At 40.5% G+C, this 22,103-nt stretch overlaps 2 protein-coding genes across 6 annotated transcripts; one reads left to right on the forward strand and one right to left on the reverse strand.

Moving 5' to 3' along the window:
• Window positions 1-372: 372 nt before the first annotated feature.
• LOC142994770 (serine protease HTRA2, mitochondrial-like) lies at window positions 373-3,573 on the reverse strand. Of its 4 annotated transcripts, XR_012961430.1 has the most exons (8): window positions 3,356-3,572; window positions 2,190-2,260; window positions 1,998-2,094; window positions 1,782-1,898; window positions 1,418-1,676; window positions 1,248-1,339; window positions 1,046-1,156; window positions 373-958 (listed from the first exon to the last, which is right to left on the reverse strand). XR_012961430.1 is itself a non-coding variant. In XM_076145613.1 (7 exons), exons 2-4 carry the CDS (start codon window positions 2,207-2,209, stop codon window positions 1,557-1,559), a joined length of 237 nt encoding a protein of 78 aa, XP_076001728.1. In that variant the 5' UTR covers window positions 2,210-2,260; window positions 3,356-3,573; the 3' UTR covers window positions 373-958; window positions 1,046-1,156; window positions 1,248-1,329; window positions 1,418-1,556. The 4 variants fall into 4 exon arrangements, 3 of the variants coding, with proteins under 3 accessions (XP_076001728.1, XP_076001729.1, XP_076001727.1); XM_076145613.1 differs by lacking the exon at window positions 1,782-1,898 and having other exon boundaries at window positions 1,248-1,329; window positions 3,356-3,573; XM_076145614.1 differs by lacking the exon at window positions 1,782-1,898 and having other exon boundaries at window positions 1,051-1,156; window positions 3,356-3,573.
• A 796-nt stretch (window positions 3,574-4,369) lies between these two features.
• On the forward strand, window positions 4,370-21,970 carry ero1b (endoplasmic reticulum oxidoreductase 1 beta). 2 transcript variants are annotated; one of them, XM_076145481.1, is made up of 16 exons: window positions 4,370-4,873; window positions 8,277-8,396; window positions 10,246-10,329; window positions 10,530-10,571; window positions 11,962-12,044; window positions 12,920-12,993; window positions 13,234-13,354; window positions 14,000-14,046; window positions 14,446-14,457; window positions 14,541-14,567; window positions 14,708-14,800; window positions 15,679-15,925; window positions 16,214-16,283; window positions 16,572-16,658; window positions 16,945-17,078; window positions 17,481-21,970. In XM_076145481.1, the coding sequence occupies exons 1-16, from the start codon at window positions 4,706-4,708 to the stop codon at window positions 17,539-17,541; spliced, it is 1,470 nt and encodes a 489-aa protein (XP_076001596.1). In that variant the 5' UTR covers window positions 4,370-4,705; the 3' UTR covers window positions 17,542-21,970. The 2 variants fall into 2 exon arrangements, with proteins under 2 accessions (XP_076001596.1, XP_076001597.1); XM_076145482.1 differs by lacking the exon at window positions 4,370-4,873 and adding an exon at window positions 5,426-5,595.
• Window positions 21,971-22,103: the final 133 nt, after the last annotated feature.

The raw sequence follows: 22,103 nt of genomic DNA on the forward strand, positions 1-22,103 counted from the left end.
TCTGACTCAACGCAGCCCCGCCCGCTACCATTCTGTGTGACTCCCCAGCTGACACCGTGGAGTCCTTTCGATTCCTGGGACCCATCATCCCCAGGACCTCGAGTGGGGGGCTCAACACCAAAAAGCCCAGCAGAGGATGTTCTTCCTGCGGCAGCTGAAGAAGTTCAACCTGCCAATGACAATGATGGTGCACTTCTAACTCTTCCATTATTGAGTCCATCATCACCTCCTCCATCACAATCTGGTTCACACACAAGTAAAATATGAATGAACTAACACACTAAACAGTAGCAGTCCACTGCTACACAATTCAATGTATTTACCTCAGACTGATAACTGTTAAATGGAGAGAACATTCAGACCACCCAAGGTTTAAACAATAACTTTATAATTGTGGAGTAAACATTTGTTTAGAACAAGTACTACAACATTACAAGCACGAGGAAAATAAAACAATTCAAATCCCATTACAACTACTTATAAAAAGGCTTAATGTAGTATATTGCTGGTAATAGTTTTCTTTTTAAGAAAATAGAAATTGTGAGACTTTAGCTTACAAAACATTGCTGTCAGCAGCCCCAGACTCAGTGGTGACCTGCTGGAAAAAGGAATCCTTTACACCAAAACCTAAGACACTGCACCGTTCCTACGGTGGAATGCTGCAGATATCACATGAAGTGCACAAGCGGCAGTCAAACTAAGGTCAGACTCATACAGATACATAAATAAGGGGCGGGGCCTTAGAGAGGGACTGAGAACGTTGGGGAGAAACTGTAGTGTCCAGTCTGGTCCAGCAGTGAGCAGGCTGAGCATCGACTCAGTTAACATGGTCCAGAGCAGCAGCAGCTCCTCTCCCAGCAGGAGGTACTGCCGGCCCTGCAGGGGGGCGAGGTGAGGTGTGGCAAGGTGAAGAGGGAGCTGCTCTCTGACGTGCTGCCCAGGAGACGACTCGCCCAATCTGAAAGAGATGAATACACAGATTCATCACTGTGATTCTTCAGAGCTTTGCTGAAACATGTAAAGTGTTGTCAGGACAATGGGTTACTTCACTTGTGGGCAGTAGAAGCATGGTCCGATGGGAGACTGCAGCCGGTGCCTCTGACTCAGAGACCTTCAATATCTTCTTCTGCTCTTCTTGGTCGTTGAGCAATGCTCCCTGGGGAAAACATCAACCACAGAGGCTCAAACCCTGCATGTGTAGATGTTAAGCCTGATGTGTGAACAATGTCTGGCTGTTGATGACTCACCTGTCCAAGAATTTCAGACAGTTTCTCTTTTGCCCTGTAGGTTCTGAGCTGCCAAGGTCCTGAGTGACGCTTCTTTGTTTAACTGCGAGACCCTGCAACATAGTAACAGTGACTTGGCAACATAAATTAGATCTGCTGCAGGAAATGCAGTAAAGTTTGTTGACACCTACTTTATCTCTTAGCGATCATTGCGGCTGGATCGGGAGCATCCATCGACTCGGGCGGCGATGCTGTACAACTGCTTTGTCCGCTGAATGGCGAGCTGGGATAGGAGCTGTGCACCTCCTGTGTGCTGTGAGCAGAGGAGCCTTAAATAGATGTGAGTGATCCACACGACATGGGCTCCTCTGGTGTCAGGCTGCGCAGCTGGAAGTCATCGTCCATGGGGATGTGGGGAGCCAACATGTCCAGGTCCAAGCCTCCCATTGCCTTTGAGACACAGACAAAGATAAAATGAGTGAATGAGGGATGAGGAATCCTTCCCTACATTAGATCAAGGATGTCCTCACTACAGTCATCTTAACCGTAACATACCTGTGTGGTGACTGGCATCCTGGGTTGTGTATCAGTGGCAAACAGCTTCTCAACCAAGTCTAGTTTGAAATCTGAGCTTTATGTTTGAGTCCATGGGGAAGCAGAGGCCCTGTCAGCCTAAAAGGGCAGAGATGCACACGTTAACAAATTAACACGTTAACAAATCTGTAAACAATCTAAACAATTGTTTCTAAACAAATCTGTAAACATGCTAACCTGTTGGCTGGAGAGCCCATCATGGACCCTGTGGATCAGGATGCTGTGAGCCACGTCCTGGAACATCGGGTCTCTCGGCTTTAGCTCGGCAACAATGCTGGAGTGAAATGACAGACACACAAAACGCGTCAAGGCTGATGGTGAGATATTGTGCAGCTCAGCCACCAGACGTCATGACTTCGTAGCATTTACCTCTGTGTCAGCGTCAGCATCAGCACATCGATGTACCGCCGCTTAGTCCCTGGGTCACCGAACCACCAACCCTGGAAAATGTGAAGAAAACAGACAGACGTCAGCAAAATGACCTGGCTTAATGCTAAAGCAGAGAATTTCAAGCTCAACATGCCACAGGAAATGAAATTAATTAAATGAAAATAAAGTAATTTAAATGTAATTTAATCTAATAAAAGACATTTAAGTTAACACAAGTTAATACAATAAAATACAAAATACATTAAATACATTTAAATACATATACTTAAAGTTATAAATATATTACTAAAACAAAATAAAAAAAAACAATGAAATAAAATCGTTTGGATTCGGCTTCGTCATGGAGCAGATATGTTTATGTTGTAGAGCAGGGGGATTCAACTACAATTAAAAGAGCGCCAGTAGAGAAAATTTCTCGGAGCAAAGGTCTGGAAGATCATAATGTCTAACTATGTAGTATGATATTTAAGTAGCCCGCTGTATCCACATCTGCTTGTAATCAATACCTGACTGTCAAATCAAATGAATTTAGTACGATTCAAAAACGTTTTGACAATATCCATTGTCACGTAACATAGAACATATATGTATCAAGTTAAAGTAGGGCTGCATTTCAAAATATAATCCAGCATGTTCAAATAAAATGCTCAACTTATATAAAATAAAGGAAACAAATGCTTGAATCTCCCATTATCTGTTTCACATCTTGACTCTCAACTGATTTCACAGATAATAAATCTCAACACAAAACGAGGAAAGAATAATACGAGCAGCTCTGAGGGAACATTGAATGTGCGGATCCCGGTGGACTCTGCTCATATTGGGCTCTAAGACCACTTGTTTTCCACGATCTCACTTCAGATTTTAGCGGCTATATTTGTTCAAAACCCTAATGTTTTGTCTCATAATGCTGTTTCACATTGGCACGTTTAATACGGAACACCGATTCTGAACAAGTATGTCAACTACACAATTTTGGAGAGCACCATTTTGTCGCCCTTTCTCCGCCTCACTCCTATTTCTCAACTTTCTCCGGCTCAGTCGTCTGTATATATCTCTAAGTTTTAACACACGTCAGCAAAATGTTCGGACTTTATGCTAAAGCAGAGAATTACAAGCTAATGCACAACAACATTTTCACTTACCTGTGTCGCTCTGCTTCCGTCTTCAACATGGCTCTAACTCAGCATAAACCATTACCGTAGACGTCACCTGTCTGCGTGGCGCGTCACAATTTTCCCGCCAAAAGGCACAAACCTGATTGGCTTGAGTAGTATCACCTGGGATGGTTTAAACTCGCATGCAATTGGTCTCCGCGCTTTCCTCGCTAAGCCATTACCGTAAAAACTCGCCGCCGGCGCCGGTCATAATAGAAGAGCCCCGTCTTTTAAACCATAGCCTTGATTAGATTCAGGAAGCTTGAATGTAACAACAGTAATTAAAATGAAATATAAATGGTGCCTCATTTGCATAGAATAAGATACATAGAATAAATCTGCAATCAAAAGGAATCACAGAGAGTTTCAGTCAAAAAAGAGACAAGTCAATACTTGCGCGCGTGTGTGTGTGCTTCCTCTTTCCAGTGAGTCTAATTGTGAAATTTGAGTTTGTTGATCATGTACTGTATATTGATCAGTGGAATTTTGAGTTGTATGTTGGTGTTTTGATTCTGCATTGAATTGTATTTTATTTTCTATTTATTTGAGTAATAGAACACTATTCATTGCATTTATTTGTGTCCCTACACTTCCAATTTAGATCTGTGCCAAAATTGAGTTTAATGGCTAACATGAAAGTGGTTACATAAGGCATTAACCGCACGCTCCTCATTTAGCCAACAGGTGACACCACTCGCAACAGAAATGACAAAAGCGACACACACTCACACACACACATTTTGCATCCAAATTCAAACACCTAGTGGCACGAATCTAACAATGGTTTAGCTGTCCCAAAGTTTATTTAAAAACTATCCCTTATCGTGACCAAATTCTGGTTTGATTTACAATGAAAGCCTTTATGAGCATGAGATAGAATTGACGGAATATGAACCGCACATACGTTGTGTTTTGTAAATCCTTAATTTTGTTTCCGGTAATTATTTTTAACTATATTGATTTGACCTGAAATCGACGTTTACTATTTTGAAGATTCCAAACGGAAATGAAGAACGCTTGTATTATGACTAGCTTGGCACTGGTAGGATACATGGCGAACTGAAACTTCCAAATGACGTTACACGTCTTAAGCAATGGAACGTCTTTACGGGGTGAACATGTTTCCTCGGTGGGGTTACAAAGTCGAACTGTGAAGACGCTCAAGTATTAGTCTTTCCAGGTGGCGATACGCTGTTATTTTATAGTCTGCATTAGCTTGCGGATGCTATCCTTAGCTAGCCTCGAAGCTATCGTACTAACTAAATAAGCGGAGCTGACTGGTTACACACTGATTTACATTTGGGTTTATTGCACCGGAGTACCACCAGTTCGTCAGTTATGTGGAAAGTAACTTTGCAAGCGTTCGGCGTTTTACTTTTGGCCTGGTGCTTCGGGAACTTTGTTCTGGGCTGGTTTCATCAAAACAGCGGAAAAGCCAAAACGCAGCACAGCGAGCAAACGAGTGAACCTTCGTCAAACAGCCCTGACCAGAGCTGCTTCTGCCATGTAAGTACCGCTTCATTTGTGTATGTGTACACGTATTCACAAGTCATTACTATTTCAAACATTTGTGTGATTTCAAACGTGGCAACACGAAACAAACACCTCCATTCAAGAAATCTAGCATATTCTACTGTCATATTAATGTGACGTCACCGCGCTTGTGCTACGTTTCAGAGATCCTCGCTGAAAGTTACACTTTTTTCATTTAGTTATGCTTTTGGCAATTTCAAAACACGAGGTAGCTTGTCTGTGTTAAACAATCACGTTTCTAAAATACGGAAATTGCGAGTTTCCTCTGAAGTGTGCATTATTTCCACCAGTGTGTAGAAAAGCGTGGTGTACTGGGATTGGCTGTGGCCGAGCTCCCGCCTCTTTTCCTCCTCATGGTTCTTGTAGTTTTCATGTCTTTGAGCGAGTCGCTTTGACGACCGCCGCGGTTTGCTCAGCGGACTACAGACGATGTGTTCCGGACGGGGGCGGAGCTTCGCGTGACAGCTGGTTGTTTGTGGGCGAGGCGTAGACAGGCATGGGGCCGGAGGGTTATATTGACAGCTCAGCTCCACACTGCTGCTGTCACAAACTGCTGTCAAGTCTACAGAGAGGAAGTTTGCATTTGAAGGAAGGAACTACAGCAGAAAAGACAAGTGGAACCAGTCGGTAGCATGCTGATTGGAATTTGCTTCTTCCTGCTTTTCCTGGTACCGAGTGGCCTGCAGTTCTTACAGGTTAGCTGTAATTCAGATTTTGACTATTTTGTCCAGTGTTTTCATTTGTCTGCTTTGCCTGGATAACAACACTTTATCTCAACGAGTAACATATGGATTTGAGATAAAAATGTTGTAGAATGGTAGGGTAAGAGTTCATTTGTTAGGAATCCAGATATATTGGCAAAAAATGTTTGGCCTAGAATAGATATTTCCTCATTTAAATCACACACTTCTTAAGTTACACTATTTAGTCAGATTTCATGTGTAGCTTGAGCCATAGATGCAATTTAAAAAGTTTGAATTATTTGTTAAATTCTGGATTGTCACTTGTTATTGTTATTTTCACTGCAAAATTAACATTTCAGAAACCTGCACCTTGATTTAATTTACATGAACAGCTCACAGTGATCGTCCTTTTGCCTTTATTGTTATTGCACACAAATGTAATTGTGTTGCTCAGTAACTGAGCAGAAGGTGGACCTGCAGATGAACATGGTACTCACGCAGCGGAGGCCGACAGAATGACCAGCGTCAGTGTGGCTGCCGGACTTTTCTCATTGTCGGGGATTAATTTGTCCCCGTAATTTAGTGGAAGTACATGACATTTAGCTGGAGGGAACGAATCTCCACAAAAGTCATGTAACATTTACCTAATGTTAATGCTTCTACGTGTACAACATGAGGCTGGGTTGAAGGGGTGAAATATCAGGGGGAGGATGTTACAGGTGGATCGGCAAGAAAAAGAAGTTCGTTGTCTTTTGTTTTTGCGCTTGAATGTTCACATGCATTGTAAATAACACTCAGCGGAAAAAAAGGAGACCTGGATTTACCTGTTTTACGTGTTGTAATTATTGTTTATGGCTAAATGACACAGTCATCAGTATCAGACATGAACTTTCATAGGAATATGACTGTAGCTGTTTTAAATATTTTATGTTTGCATTATTTCTCTTGTTTCTATTAATCTTCCTCATACTGGCCAGCACAATATGCCAAACCCATGTTATGTTGCCATGTTCTTTTGTGTTGATATTTTTGTGGTGACTACCATGCTGTTTGAATCTGAAATGACAATGGACAAAGCTCTTTGACGGCACTGGTCCAAGGTTCAGTGTGTGCACCAGCATCGTGTCATGTTGCCATATAGACCATACACTGTGAGTGTTTAAATTGCAGTCTAAACTACTCCAGTCGTGGTTGGTTCCCTGTATGTAGCTGACCAAACAAATGGATGATGAGGCACAGCTAAACCTTCATTAGTACGTACTGCTGGTGTTGACATCCCACCCAGAATGTCAATTTACTGAACTTCTTAAAATGATCACATTTCTTTCTTTGTTCATTTAGCCAGGTCAGCCACAGTTGTCTGAAACCCAGTGTAACATATCAGCAGCTCATCCTGGATGTGCACTGTTTGTTTTGATCAGCTCTGAATTCTGTATGACCACAGGCTCAGGTATCAGCACAGTACGTCCTCACAAAGCCCTGGATGTATTATGTATGTAGGCTTCAGTTTGTCTGTCTCAGGCTGTGAAAATAGGAAAGGTGGATGTTCTGGGGTTAGTAGCTGAGCAGAAGGTGGACCTGCAGATGAACATGTTACTCACACACAGATGGACAGGATGACTTCTGTCACAGTGTGGCTGCTGAAACTCATTGAGTAATACCCAGAAAATTGTGAAAGAAACTGAGAGGGTGGCTTTTGAGTCAACACGCTTCCCCAGACAGGCCAAGGCCACGGTACGCTCACACAAGGACTTTAAGGGCTTATACAGGCCAAATTCCAACGTGGGCCTTTTTGTGTGAATGTTTCATGTCCTCCCTGTGTCTGGGTGTGTTCCTTCTCTGCATGCAAAAGACACGTAGCTTAGGTTAATTAGAAGCTCTAAATTCCCCCTAGCTGCGAATGGGAATATAACCGAGCTCTCTGTCTCTGTGTGTCAGCCCTGCGACAGACTGGGGACCAAGGATAAGCAGGTAGTTGAGATAAAGGAGAAAGTGGCCTCTGACACACAAACGTTTGAAATTCAACTGACACTGCTAATATGAGAGAATCCTAATGATTACAGAATCCTAATGAGTTGTATGGCTCATTTATGTGTTAACACCCCACTGACTAGACATTCACATTGCCAAATACAAGAAATCCATCCTGCTTAAGCTCAGTCTTTTCTATTCAAGGAAAGTGGAAACAGTCCTGATGTATGAATGTCTGATTCTGTACATTAGTTTTGAAACATTGTGTATATGCACGTCTCTCTCTCTCTCTCTCTCTCTCTCTCTCTCTCTCTCTCTCTCTCTCTCATTGTGCATATGCATCTGTTATTTTCATGGATAGATGCAACTACTTAAACAACCAAAAATAGGCTGACAATAATGTGTTTCAATGGAGATGGATAACATGTTCATCGGTGGTGATTATTATTATTATTACAGAATCATTCAGTGTTATGTTTAATTGTTGTGACTATGATCAAATAAAAGAAGTTCAACCTAATCAATTCAAAGCATTCAAGTGATGTTGGAAAATAAACTGGAAATTTCTAACCAACATTACCAGGCTGTCTGGTTTAATGTGTGTCGTTTGTGTAATTAAAGTTAAAATGAGTTAAAGTTTGTCTGTGTTGAGAAATTGAATTGTCTGATATTTTGCATGTTACAGAGTTGAACTCCTTGTCTGCTCTGTCTGTTTCCTTTAGCTGACAGGGGTCCTAGATGACTGCTTCTGTGATGTAGAAAGCATCGATGTCTTCAACAACTTCAAGCTTTACCCACGCATCAAGAGACTAACTGAGAGAGACTACTTCAGATACTACAGGGTGAGCAGCAGCTACACTCTCTTCTTACATGCACTGACACTCACTGTTTGAATAAAGAAATCAATGTGACAGCACACAACAGAGGTCGTATCAGTCTAACCGTAGTTCAGTTACACCTGTGCATACTTTCACTACCATTAGCTTTTTTTAAAAGCTTTTTAAAAGCATTGACATCTTTACCCTCAGAAGCTTTTCAGTTATTCTTTTAAAACAAGTGTCACTTGTTTTAAAGACCTCAGCCACTTATTGGAGAAGAATAAGTGCTGTTTTGGATGGCAATTTTTGATTAGTAAGTCTCCACATGTTGTTATTCCATTTTCTTAACACTATTGTCGTTTGAGCTCGTAGTTAAGGTACTTTGGATACTTGGCTCCATGCTAATCTCAAACAAAAAGCTTTCAATGCAAATCCTCTGATTTGTATGTTGCTGAGGGACTTCTGACCTCCACAATGTAGAAGATGCCCAGAGTATAGCAGGATCCAGACATAAAACTGTGTGTGTGTGTGTGTGTGTGTGTGTGTGTGTGTGTGTGTGTGTGTGTGTGTGTGTGTGTGTGTGTGTGTGTGTGTGTGTGTGTGTGTGTGTGTGTGTGTGTGTGTGTGTGTGTGTGTGTGTGTGTGTGTGTGTGTGTGTGTGTGTGTGTGTGTGTGTGTGTAAACATTGTGATAGGTCATTCATGGAATATTAACAAGAAAATCAGTTGTGTTCCTAATAAATATGACAGTGAGATTGGAAATCATCATGAGCTATGTGAATATTAGAAGCAGAACCTCTTTCGTTTCGGTCATTGCCTCTAATAATAAGATATTTTAATGCGTGTTTTAACTTACACTGAGAATCACTGTTGTGAAGTACCATGTTAAATTATAATAATGAGTCATGTTTAATAATTTTTACATTTTTTATGGATTTATCTGACAAACCATTTCATGGATTAAAATGAGATAAATGGTATTAAGACTGTAGGGCCCTAATTGCTGCTGTTCCTGCTCAAAGCTGAGTAAACGCAAAACTGACAGCGGCAATAAAAGTCCATGATAGATGCAATATCTCAATCACACTTGGGCAGCGCACTGGACCCCTTTTACCACCGTGTTATCTGTTGCAGATGGTAGCCAATCACAATGAACATGTTGCACATGAGGTAATGCATACTAAAGACCATGTGTGAATGGCAACATAGGCAGCAAAATCCCTATTCACTCTCAGGGTTTGGGGGATTTGTGCAGACGTGTGGCTTGTTTATGGGTCAAGTCTCTGCTCGCCCCGCATTGCACATCGCCCCATCACCACATACTCTTAAGCACTTAGCCTAGCACACAGCTGGCATGCCAGCATAGAGCACTGGGAGGGAAACAAAGCTGCATGCCAATAGTGCCGCCTTTTATTTACGTCATATATGTAATAAATTATATCGCAGCCCTCAACAAAACGCAGTTCTTCCAACCACATCTGAAAATTAGCTTCATGGCACTTACGGTTGTTCTCTCCTGACTTGACCCTTGTTTGTGTTGTATTTAAATCGATTATGTGCATTGCGTTGAATGAAACCATGTATCAACAGGGTAAATGTAAACAAATGCCCTTGAAGAGAGCCCTTATAAATACAAATGATGATTGATTTTAATGTTAAAAGATTCAAATTGCAACACTCCTAAAGAAGACATGAAATGTAACATCAGTGACATTTCACAACGCCTTCACACTCTTGTCAGAGTTTCTGCTTTTATATAATTTTATTAGGACTATTTTAGGACTGTCCCTAATCATACACTGACGGTAACAGTTGCAGAAATTGCAAACACAAGAAAAGAACTTTAATCTCAAATGTCCCTTTTCTTTGTGTAGGTGAATCTGAAGCGCCCGTGTCCCTTCTGGCCTGATGATGGTCACTGCTCCATCAAAGACTGCCATGTGGAGCCCTGCCCAGAGGTCAGAGGTCAACTGTCTGTAGTGTTACTTGATTTGAGATTTCGCTAATGTTTAGCAGTAACATGTTGGTACTAAACTCAGAAACGTTTTGGTTACCACAGTCAACTGACACAATTTTATTATGATTAACTAAATAAAATATCGTTTTCTCTTTTATATCTGTTATATCTCCTGTTTCTGTTGGATTTCTTTCTGTACAGAGTAAGATCCCTGTTGGAATTAAGTCTGGAAATTACAACAAGGTAAGACTGGAGACATAGAATCCAACATGAATACTAAGTTTTATTTAGTAATTTAATAATTAATATTTAGTAGTAATTATTAAGTGTCAAGGCTGATATCACACACATATATACAACAACAGAGTATAATTACAGAAATTATGTGAGCACTTAAGGTTATTGATCCACTTTATTCTCTGAGTTTGAGCACTGACACGCATAACACATTTAGGTTGCAGACTGTTCTGCACCACAGCAAAGTCGTGGCACAGTTTTATCAAATATGTGGAGAAACTGTGGTGGAGAATTCTGGAGTGTTTCTCCGTGGACAAAGACAAAAGAGCTGAACCATGCGTCTGATGGCGTTTACATGTTAATCTCCAGACTCCAGTTTGTTTGATCGGTTACTGTTGCTTGCTTAATGGAGTTTAGGAGCAGCTGCATTTGTTCCAGCACATTTTGTCTCAGCAGCCGATTCATGGAAGCTTTACCACACACACACACACACACACACACACACACACACACACACACACACACACACACACACTGCCTAAAACCTCCCAGCACTCAGCTTATCTCTGATAGTTTCCATGTATGCACAGAGCTGTTTGCCAGAAAGCACTTGGCGTTGTGCCTCATGTTTGTCCTGCAATGAAGTAGAAGTGTTTGGACATCTGGACTTATTTTCTTGGAGGTCAAGTCCACTTAACTGGCAACCAGCCTGGAAAATCAGCAGTTACACTTTTGAGTTAGGGGATCTAAGTAGACTGAAATATCTGCACAGCTCAGCAGTATGATGACAATGTCTAAAGCTGTAGCTCAGACTTTGGGAGGTGTAAAATGTTGATCTTGCAGGTTAAAGCTGGGCCTCATAATAAATACTATGTACCGATAACCTAGCCTTAGTTGATGCATTTGTTATTGTCACACATCCCTGTTGTGAACAATCAATGCACAGGCTATCTGTGGTGGAGTCACACTAGAGACATGCTACCTCTGTGGTAAATGAGTGGGAGTATGGGACAGGATATTGTCCTGAAGTATGGAAATAACAGGATAGCTACAACAGCGACTGCGGTCAGTGGAGAAATGAAGATGAGGAGAAGGATGAAACTTCCATCCAAGCGAACATCTCCTTTTTTTCACAAGAAATATTCATTATATGCCACAGAAATTTTAATTATTTTGGTTGTAAATGTTCACATGTGAGGTCTTTTACAGCTGAGTTCTTTTCACACGCCTATCCTACATACGAACATGAATGTGAACCATCAAAACAAAAACATCTAAATAGTTATCTGAGTGGATCTGGTTAATAAGCCATAAGGCAAAATATTACACTTGTCACACTTACAGTTGCTGTAATTATTCCTTTCACTAATCATCTGCATATCTTTCCATTTTGCAGTATTCACAGGCTGCCAACACCAAATCTGATGTTACTGACTGTGAGCAGGCGAATGAGCTGGGTGCCATTAACAGCACCCTGAGGTGAGATCACTGGGCTCCTTTTTTCTGTTGTATTTGCTTCAAAGGCACTTTCACCGTTACAACTGCCACATCTCATTTTCAAATTAGAAAGCATGATACCACAACTGATAGCAATGTGAAGCCAAGTAGAACATTTACCAATGTTTAACAAACAGCTGCTGGTGGTTCCCACCATGTTGCAATAATAAAAGTTACAATTACATAACTGCAGGTTTAAGGTTTAAGTTTCTTTGTAATTTCAGACAGCAAATTAGTCAATACATGTCTCTTCATACCTTGCAATAGCCATGATTCCATTAAGATCTTGTATTAAAATATGAATTGTTACAAAGTCGACAAAGTTCAAATTCCATTAAATTATGTTTTAGCATTTCTTGTCCGCGATATTTAGATCAGAAGTGAAAGTTTTCCATGACCTGCTGGCTCTCAGGAAATGAGTCATTTTTAGGCTAAGGGTCATTGCCAGATTCAGCTACAAGTGTGTGCTGAAGATTATGACGCTCACACCGGGTCTCGTTTGGCTGCCTTGCCTCTGCCTCACTAATTTCTGTGGTTTGTGTTTTAGCATTATCTTAGTGCACCTTTCACAACATGTCATTGCCAACTGCAACCTCTGAATGATATGTGGACAGTGGACAGTTTCCTTGGTTAGCAATTATGTACTTGCATACAGACATCTGCTGGAGAGGTGGTAGTCATGTTTGGTTACACAGGCTTGCCAGACGAGTGGCATAATGTCACATATCCAACAACATCCCGACAGGAGGAGCTGGCTCACACATTTGAGTGCATTTAGTCCATTTGACTGCACACATGTATACCTGTGCAACAACTGTACTTCTCGCTGTAAAGCTAATTTGTATTTTCTGTTGCAGTAACCAGAGTAAAGAGGCTTTTGCTGACTGGGCACGTCATGACGATGCTCAGGATCACTTCTGTGAGCTGGACGGTGAGGTTTTCCATTCCAAATTTTTCTGTGAAATGTCTTGTGACCAGCAATGAGGAGTTGCAGCCAATGAGGACACAAGGCTGCTGGTCAAACAGTTTGGATTGCTAGCTTCTTCCAACCCAGCACCATGAGCATTCACTGATCCTCTTTGCTTCCCTGTCTCGTCTCTGAGAACAAGTAGCACATAATAATGGTTTCAGTCAAACAAAGTTTCTCATTCTGTCGGCTGTGTGTTTTCAGATGAAACCTCTCCAGATGCCGAGTACGTGGACCTGCTGTTGAACCCGGAGCGATACACCGGCTACAAGGGTCCTTCAGCCTGGAGAGTATGGAACAGCATCTATGAGGAGAACTGCTTTAAGTGAGCCAAACATAAACACACATTTGCACAAAGTCTCTCACACTCACCGTCTTACACACGCATACCGTTTTTAAGCTTTTCTTTTCATAGACTATTTAACATTCACTGTTCTCTTACTGAACCGAAATCTGTATCATTTACATGTTAAGTAGACATTAAGATCTCGGAAGTCATAAAAGGTTTTAGTAAGGACGGTAATCTTGATGAGTTTTGCTAGAATGTGAGAAGTGACCAGGTCTTTTTATTTCCTGGAAACCTGCTCTTATCATCTCAATAAACCACAGACAGCGACGGTTGCTAAGAGATGTTGTCTTGTGATTTCCTACTTTTGTGTGATTAAAAGATTTTATAAACGATTGCTAGAATAGAGAGAGCAGGCAGTGAGAGAAAGACGCTTGAGTCAATGTAGTTTTAGTAATTTTTGTTTCCATTACTTCTTATTCTGTCGTCACAATGTATACTATTAAACATAGTAAACAAAATGCAAACATATCACCAGACCAAGTCAGTTTAGGGGACAGCACAGTTCTCAAATCCTGAATTGATAGGAAACAATAGTATGTTATTATGAGATGCTCCATTTGAAATGTCTGTATGGGCCGTGACAGTGAGCATTATTAACATCACTTTTTGTTGTTGTTGAAGGCCCAGATCAGTGTACCGACCTCTGAACCCTCTGGCTCCCAGCAGGGGTGAGTATCCATCCCCCCTTCCCCGTTTTACTACTCTGAAATTCAATAGCAGCTCGGCTTACTTTTTCCTTTTGCGTGGAATTTTACTGACGCCCACCATGAATTTGGGCAGAATCTTTTTTTTACTTTAATCTATTTTTTAAAATGTTTACTATCCATGAACGTTCTTCTTCATGGTGAAGCATATTCTGTTGCTCTTTGTGTGACCTGACAGCAGCTTGGTGCCATTGCCTACAGATGATTAGAATCTATACTCTTGTTATTACTCGACATAGCCAAACTTAAGATAGAGGCCTTCCGTTTCTTCCTAAGATACATCTCTTTATTGTGTCTATTATTAGAAAAGGTGTAACAGATCTTTGTTTCTCTCTTTGTCCTCTCTGTCTCTCTTGTTTTCAGGAGACGATGACGGTGAGTGTAACTTCAGAAGCTTTCACACAAATTTATTTTTAACTTTGATGTGCTCTTAATGTTTCTTTTTGATTTCTGTGCAGGAGAAGGTTTCTACAAGTGGCTTGAAGGTGAGTTCCTCCTCCTGCTTGTCATTGGCCATTATCTCATTAATGACATTTTCAAGATGGAAAATTAATTTGTCTCATTACACATTCTCATTTTTACATTACATTCTTTTTTATTTTTGTTATTCTCTCTGTCCTTCTAGGCTTGTGTTTAGAGAAGAGGGTTTTCTACCGGCTCATCTCTGGCCTCCACAGCAGTATCAACATCCACCTGAGTGCAGAGTACCTGTTGGATGGTAGGAAAATTAGATTTGAAACCACTTTACTTTACATTAACATACAGAGAAATGAACAAAAAAACTACTGAAGTCATTACAGCATGTAAACAGCCTGCTCACACCTTAAAACTTAAGGTGAGAACCATTTATTTGTTCTCACACCACACCCTTCCCCATGAAAATGTAAATTAAATAGGCAAAGCTACCCGTGTTTGGAAGCTTAGAAACATCTAATGATGCGTAAACCACTGGTTTGGTAAATGCAATTCCTATATTTTCCAGGCCGCTTGAGCCTCCAAATGACCTCCACTTCCTGCCTGTGTAGATATTGACTGCAACTTTGGAAATGCTGAACAGATTTGGTTAACAACTGTTTCAGCCAATAGATTGGTGTTTGTGTATTGCAAAACACTATTGCAAGAGCAGATTGGTTGATCTTTGAGCTGTTTGTGGGGGCGTTATAAACCACGCAATGTAAAAACCTTGCATGTTTATGTATTGATTTAGGTTTTGAGCTGTTGTGATGCAGATTAAAGGTAGCGAGAAAAGACAAACCTGAGTGTGTACTCAGCTGCTGACAGCCCCTCCCCTTCAGCTCCAAGCACACTGACTGACCAAGAGCTTAGAGCGCTCATGTAGGAACCAACTCACTTAATGCTTTGTTTTTTCATTAAATTGAAGTTATTAATGTCTGTGATGCAAACTATTGGAATAATGATCACAGTTGTAAGCCTAATTTTGAGGTGTGGTCAGCCATGTTTCTCTGACTTTTTAGTTATTAAGCTTTAAATTCACATAGAACTGTAACGTTATGTAACAACATTTTTACTCTCATCTTTGGATAACAGTATCAACTTCATGGCATATAATGGAGATGTGCTGTCTTGCTTCCTCAGAGGGTTGGGGTAAACCACTGTGGGGCCCAAATGTTCAGGAGTTTCGGCAGCGCTTTGACATCATGGAAACCAAGGGTGAGGGCACTCGGCGGCTGAAGAATCTGTACTTCCTGTATTTGATTGAGCTGCGGGCGCTCTACAAAGTGGCACCCTATTTTGAACGTGCCTTTATCAACCTATACACTGGAAATGTCCAGGAGGACAGTGGCACCAAGGTTCTGCTACTTCAGGTCTTCAAAGAGATCAAGTAAGATTAACAAGAGTCTTTTTATTGGTTTGAATAGCCTTGAATTTGATTACATTCAGGGTTAGAAAGTGTTCGAATCTAGCTGACAGCATATTGTCAACTAAAACTGTTTTTAATTGTGAACGAATTGACTCCTAAGAAAGATTATCACTCGGCATGAGTTGAATACCATATGATATCGGCAAGGTTATTTAATCAAATCGGAGCAATACTCATTTCAAGAAATCTCCCATACTTTCTGTGATTCTAGTGCTGATTTTAGTACTCACTCTTCGGTTTGTTTTGCAGAACTTTCCCAATGCACTTTGATGAGAAGTCCATGTTCGCTGGCCAAAAAATAGAAGCCAAAACATTAAAGGTGAAAGTACACTTCAATATGATTGTCATCTATTATGTTTTAATGGAAGGGAAAGGAAGTGTTTGTGTTATGTGGTTTTGACAGAGCAAGTGTCTCCTTTATTTAACTGAGCAGTGAAGCAAACAACCTGTGAACAAGTCAACTGCTGAATGTAATTGATCAGGAATCCAGTATTTTCAAAACGTGTGCTTCTACCACTAAGAATTAATGAACCAATATCTAATCAATAATTTCCACAATCAAGAGAGAGCTTGTAACGTTCTTGTGTTTTCTCTTTTGTTCCACCAGGAAGAATTCCGTCTCCACTTTAAAAACATCTCACGAATCATGGACTGTGTGGGCTGCAGTAAATGTCGACTGTGGGGAAAACTACAGGTACGCAATAGTGCCCTTCCACTGTTGGTGTCTCACACTTTTTACATGTTTGCTGTTGAGCTTTTAAGCAACCTACCGTATAAGCTTTTGAGTGAGTATTCCAAATACCTGAGGTATTTAGGTGGTAATGTGACGTGATGAAATTCTTCAATAGTGCTCCAGAATTAGCTGTATTTTGTGTCGTTGGCACACGGTTCTGCCCTGTGTACTTAGTTCACATTGAGTGATTATGCCTGATCCGAGTTCATGCTTTGTCTATGCACAAAACATCTCTGTATTGTTGCAGACCGAGGGCCTGGGCACGGCTCTGAAGATCCTCTTCTCTGAAAAGGAGATCAAGAACCTTCCTGAACACAGCCCATCCAAGGGCTTCCAGCTGACACGACAGGAGATAGTGGCCTTATTGAATGGCTTTGGCAGGTAAGTTCAACACTCTGAAACAAGCTACATGTCCTACCGATCAGACTGGATACATAATAAATGAAAGAAAAGTATATTATTTACAACTGAGTAATCTGGAATGTGAACTTGATCACTGTAACACGTTGGTTTGACCTAAATGCGATATCCCAGACATCACAACAATACAGCTTCTCATCCCGTCACCTTTTTTAGGTACCATCTTTTTTGTCGGTAAAAATGCACTGTTGCACTTCATGTCAAAATGTGAATGCTTTATGGTTTGAATATTGAGTGTCATAATACAAGAGTTATGCCTGTCTTGTATAATGGTTCTCTGTGTTATTTGTCTTTCTGCATTCATTGCCATGTTTCTCCCTCTTATCTTACCACCACTTTTCTTGTCCCTTGTCACTTCTCTAGGTTGTCCACGAGTATACACCAGCTAAACCGTTTCCGCACGCTTTTGAATGAGCACAGGTAACAGATGCTCATCCTGACCACAACTTGACACCAGCCCATGGGGAACTGCAATTGTCTTATCCCCCCCTCTCCCCCCTTATCTGCAAGGCCTGTTCTGCCCCTTTTCTTTCTTCTTCCCATTAGCTGTTAACATTTAAGTCATTATCTTGCCTTTGTCAAAATTATGAGAGTATGAAAACTTCACACAAGGCTTTATATTTAAGTTTTCTTGTCAGTGACATTTAGTGATTTCACTACATTTCGGTTTAACAAGTCGCTGTTTAAAAGTACCAAGTTGTCTCAGTGGTGACTTTCAACAACCTGATGGAAATGACTAAATGTCACAGTGAGTGATGGACGTGCTGACAGCCTGGAAGCAGCAAATTAAGATACACTGCGTTCAGTGTGAAGAGTTGAGATTATTGATCCAGCTGATGGACAGTTTGTAAGCTGGTGGGACAAAAGACACTGAGTTTGAGTTAAAAGAGCTTGGGAAAAACTCATTCTTCAAAAGACATTCATCTTCATCCTCTACTGATGTCACATCACATTGAATTTTACGTTTGCGAGGGACCTGATCTGGACCTCATGCCACCTTTATGACCCTCCCTTAAGGATGTAAGAAGTCTTTTGCCGACAGAAGGACTTAGTTGAGCCATGCTGGCCCTCGTTGGCCCGGACAAAAGTGCATCAAAACCATGCTGCCTGTATTTTTGTTTTGTTTTTGCACTTAAGTTTGTTTTTCTCCAATGATGCCTGAGAGTTGGGGCCAATCTGCTTGTGTTCAAAATCTCAGCCGTAATTTATTTCAGATAGTTAGAAGTTATGTGTGTTTGTTGCTTTGTGTGTGTGTCCAGATGCAAGTAGTGAAATCTCCACTAGCCACACGCTGGTGGATTTTTGCCACAGTCGGTAGGTTTAGGAGCTGATTTGTTCAGACAAGGCAACAGTTACTGTCACTACAGCGCTTGTGGTTGCATATCGGATAACTTACTAAGACTGTGTGAACAAGCAGTGTAGGAATCCAGTCCCTAAATTGGGTTTATAGCTAAATCTGTTACAAGGATTGACAATCTGGACCAAAAACTCGGACCATGTCAGGGCTGGCCTCGGGGGGGTTTGCATTTTTTTCTGAACTAGCATTTCAAAAACTGTATTATTCCTAAGCAATAATGTAAGACATTGTCACCGCAATTTTGAAAATGTCCAGCAGATAACATTCCATCAGTAATTTAGGCCAATACATCTATGGCACAAATTAACTACATGTGTAAGTACATGCGTGGAAAATAATAATTCAATCACACAGATGTTAAGAATTAACTCCAATGTAAACACTGCAACCAACAGTAAGGCTATGCACAGTACACCAGTTACGACAATAGACACACCTTCAAATGAGCTTCATCTCAAAAATACAAGCGCTGAGTTCAGTGTGTCACACCTTCATCTGTCAGAGCAAAACACCTCCATATTGCTGATGATGTCTTCTTCCTGCTTTAATGTCCACTGGACTGGTGACCTCCCACCATGTGCTGTGCTCTGATTGGATAAACTGTGTATGTGTGACAGTAACTTATGCATCACCCAAGGCCAAGTTACACAAAATGTATCACTTCAACATCGTTATAGCTCCATTGTAGGTCAAGATACTATCAACCCTAAAACAACGCACATACTCAAAGAGAAAACGATTTACCCACCAACTGATTCTAGTTAGTGGATACACCTGTAACACCCAATCCCCTCCTTTATAGCCACTGTGGCTTTTGGATGAAAACGTTGCTTGCTGTGTGGGAGTGAATGCAGAGACCATCGAGATAGCAAACAGCTCTGTTCTCCTTATGAGACACCAAAAATGACCGATGAACTTTGTACCTACTGTTATTCATTCGGAACATTGAAAGTTGGGCCAGAAGCTTTAGAGTAATGACTTTAGAACATGATGTTTTAAAACAGAAAGTCAAAGAAATGTGAAAGAATTAATGCAGCATTTGTGTCACCGTGTCACTTTGGAGGTCGGTGCATATGTGTGTGTGTAGATCAACACTTGCAGCTATAACATAATAGATGATGATTTGATTCCATACTAGAATGTCCATTAACGTGATGCCAATGGCTGATTATTGGATTGTAATCTAGTCAGTGTTGGCGTTATTGAATGAATGGATGTGTCTCTATTTGGTCTCTGCTGGGTTTTGTAGAAAAAAATGCGCTTTTTGTCAGCATTGTGTTTGCTTTGGCCATGCTGTCTCAAAGCACAACTTTAATTAATCCATATTTGGAGGATTTGTTTTGTTGAAGGTCTGTGACAGCATTTGCCGATTGAACGCTGTGAACTTAATTTATTCACATAACCACTGATGACTTTGAGCTGTATAAACTATTTCCAAACGTAGCTGGAGTAGAGCTGCAATGGCGAGCACAGGACTTGGCACAGTGCTGAAGAGTCCTTGAGTGAAGGGATTTCCTCCATCTTCCACAATGACAACACAAAGGTGATTCCTATAGGATTTGTAGACTTAAAGAAAATCATAAAATCTAATCTAAGTCTAAATTTTAGTCTTCAATGCATTTTCTTTGCAAGGACAATGAAGTGAGATAATCCCAGTTTTTACTTGTTACAGTAAATGACAAGAAATGAGTCTCGTATCAGTCACGAATATCGCACTTTTCTTTACAATAATAATTTAAACTGAGTGTACAACTACTTAATCTGGAACTATCCAGTGGAGGAACTGCATGGGTTCCTTCTGTGACTTCCTTACCTGCAGTCCCACCCAACTTCAATGACAGGGAAATTTTGGAAAATAGAGCCAGTGATGTAGTTTCCTCAGACATCCGACATACGCTCCTGTGGCTATTCCTCATCCTGATGGAGCCTTTCATACAATCTATGTTGGTTAGTGTTCCAAACCTGCTTCCATTGGGGATAATTCATAAAACCAAATCATGGTAAATATACAGCTATACAAACAAAACAATGAAAACCCCTTAAAGTCAGTTGTACAGGTGTGTCTCAGGTAAAAGCCAGTGACGATAGGCACAACATCATCCAGATTTCATATTGATGAAATTCAATGTTTGCACGACGGTGTACTTTCAAGCAAATGAGGACATGACCATAGTATAGCCTCTGTTGAAGCAAACACAGTAAGACAGTGGTAACATTCAGGCATAACGGTTGTTGGTTGTACAGCGCTTTCTGCCCAGACTGACACATTAATTTGAGGATTTCCCCCATTCATAAATGCCCGTCAGCAAGGTTTTAAAGCGTTTGCCCTGAAACACTGTCATGCTAAATTAAGGTTTTCAATCTGAAACTTCTGCGGTATGAAATATTGGTAATGTTTTAAACTGTATTAATTACATGTGTTAGTAATCATTATCAACTACATTAAAGCCTTTCAGTCACTTTGTTGAAATTGAAAGATTCTACTGTCATAGCAAAAATAGATCAATTAAACAATTTTGCAACTACGTGAACTTAATGAAATTACAATAGCATCAATGCTTTCTACCTGCTACACTAACATCACATCTGCTTATTAACATGAGGTCAGCTTTAGGAATGAGTAGAAATGATCATGGTGCGATGTAACACATCATTATGTTAACCAGATTTTTTTCTTATTTGTTTTATGAAATACACCCACAATTTTTGGAATTTATTTGGCACAACACCTGGTGGCCATTAGAGAAACTTCACCACAGCTGCTTTCAGCTTTACAAGTAATCTTGACATTTGGTTGGTTAGTGAGACGTTTTAGATGTTTAGCCATAGAGTATTTTATGTTGCCTTTATTTAATTATATTTAGTTTTGTTTGTCTATGATTTATCTTAAACTTAACTGATTCCTTGCCTGCCTGTTCTGATCTGTTCTGATTGGAGCAGTCAAGGTTTTTGTGTCCCATATGATTGACACTGGTTGATGTTTTTGGTTTCTGTTGATGCATTAAAGTCACTGGCAAGTCTGGCTAATCCAACAAAAGGCACCACAGGAAGCTGCTGCAGCTACAGGAAGTGGTGAGATAAAATGTTGCTTAAGGGAAGAAGATGTACATCTAGACTTTTTTTTCTCAGAGAGAGAACACGCGATCAGTCAGCTGTCACCTTTGGTGTGTTTGCCGAAGTGCGTGTGTTTGAGAGAGAATGTTTGTCTCTGTGTGCGCGCCTTTTGTCTGAGCATCGCATGCGAACAGCAGGTATAGTGTATGTGTGTGTGTGTGTGTGAGATCTATTTGTGGGCGAATTTTTTTAGCAATTGAGAGAACAGCTTCAGGTTCTTCACGCTCTTTAGCTTTAAGTTGTCTAACGTTTGGTTTCTTGAAGAAAATGTTTTTTTTTCTCTTGCTTTCAGATCTATAGATATATAATTGCAGCCATATTGATGTGTATATTTGTTAAGTATATTTATTTGCAAAAAGTAATAAATATTTCTGAACATCAATGAATTCTGTATTTATTTATTTTCAAAATTGTATTATGGCGGATATCAGACCTATAGAAAGCTGACCCTGCTCATTTGTCATGACATGTTTAGTGACTGCAGTGACAAGGAAAACAGGAAGTTTAATTTCATA

The sequence above is a fragment of the Genypterus blacodes genome, unplaced genomic scaffold (genome assembly GCF_046128005.1).
Source record: "Genypterus blacodes isolate CSIRO-AG114 ecotype Tasmania unplaced genomic scaffold, CSIRO-AGI_Gbla_v1 ptg000030l_1, whole genome shotgun sequence".
In the NCBI taxonomy this organism is placed as follows: domain Eukaryota; kingdom Metazoa; phylum Chordata; class Actinopteri; order Ophidiiformes; family Ophidiidae; genus Genypterus; species Genypterus blacodes.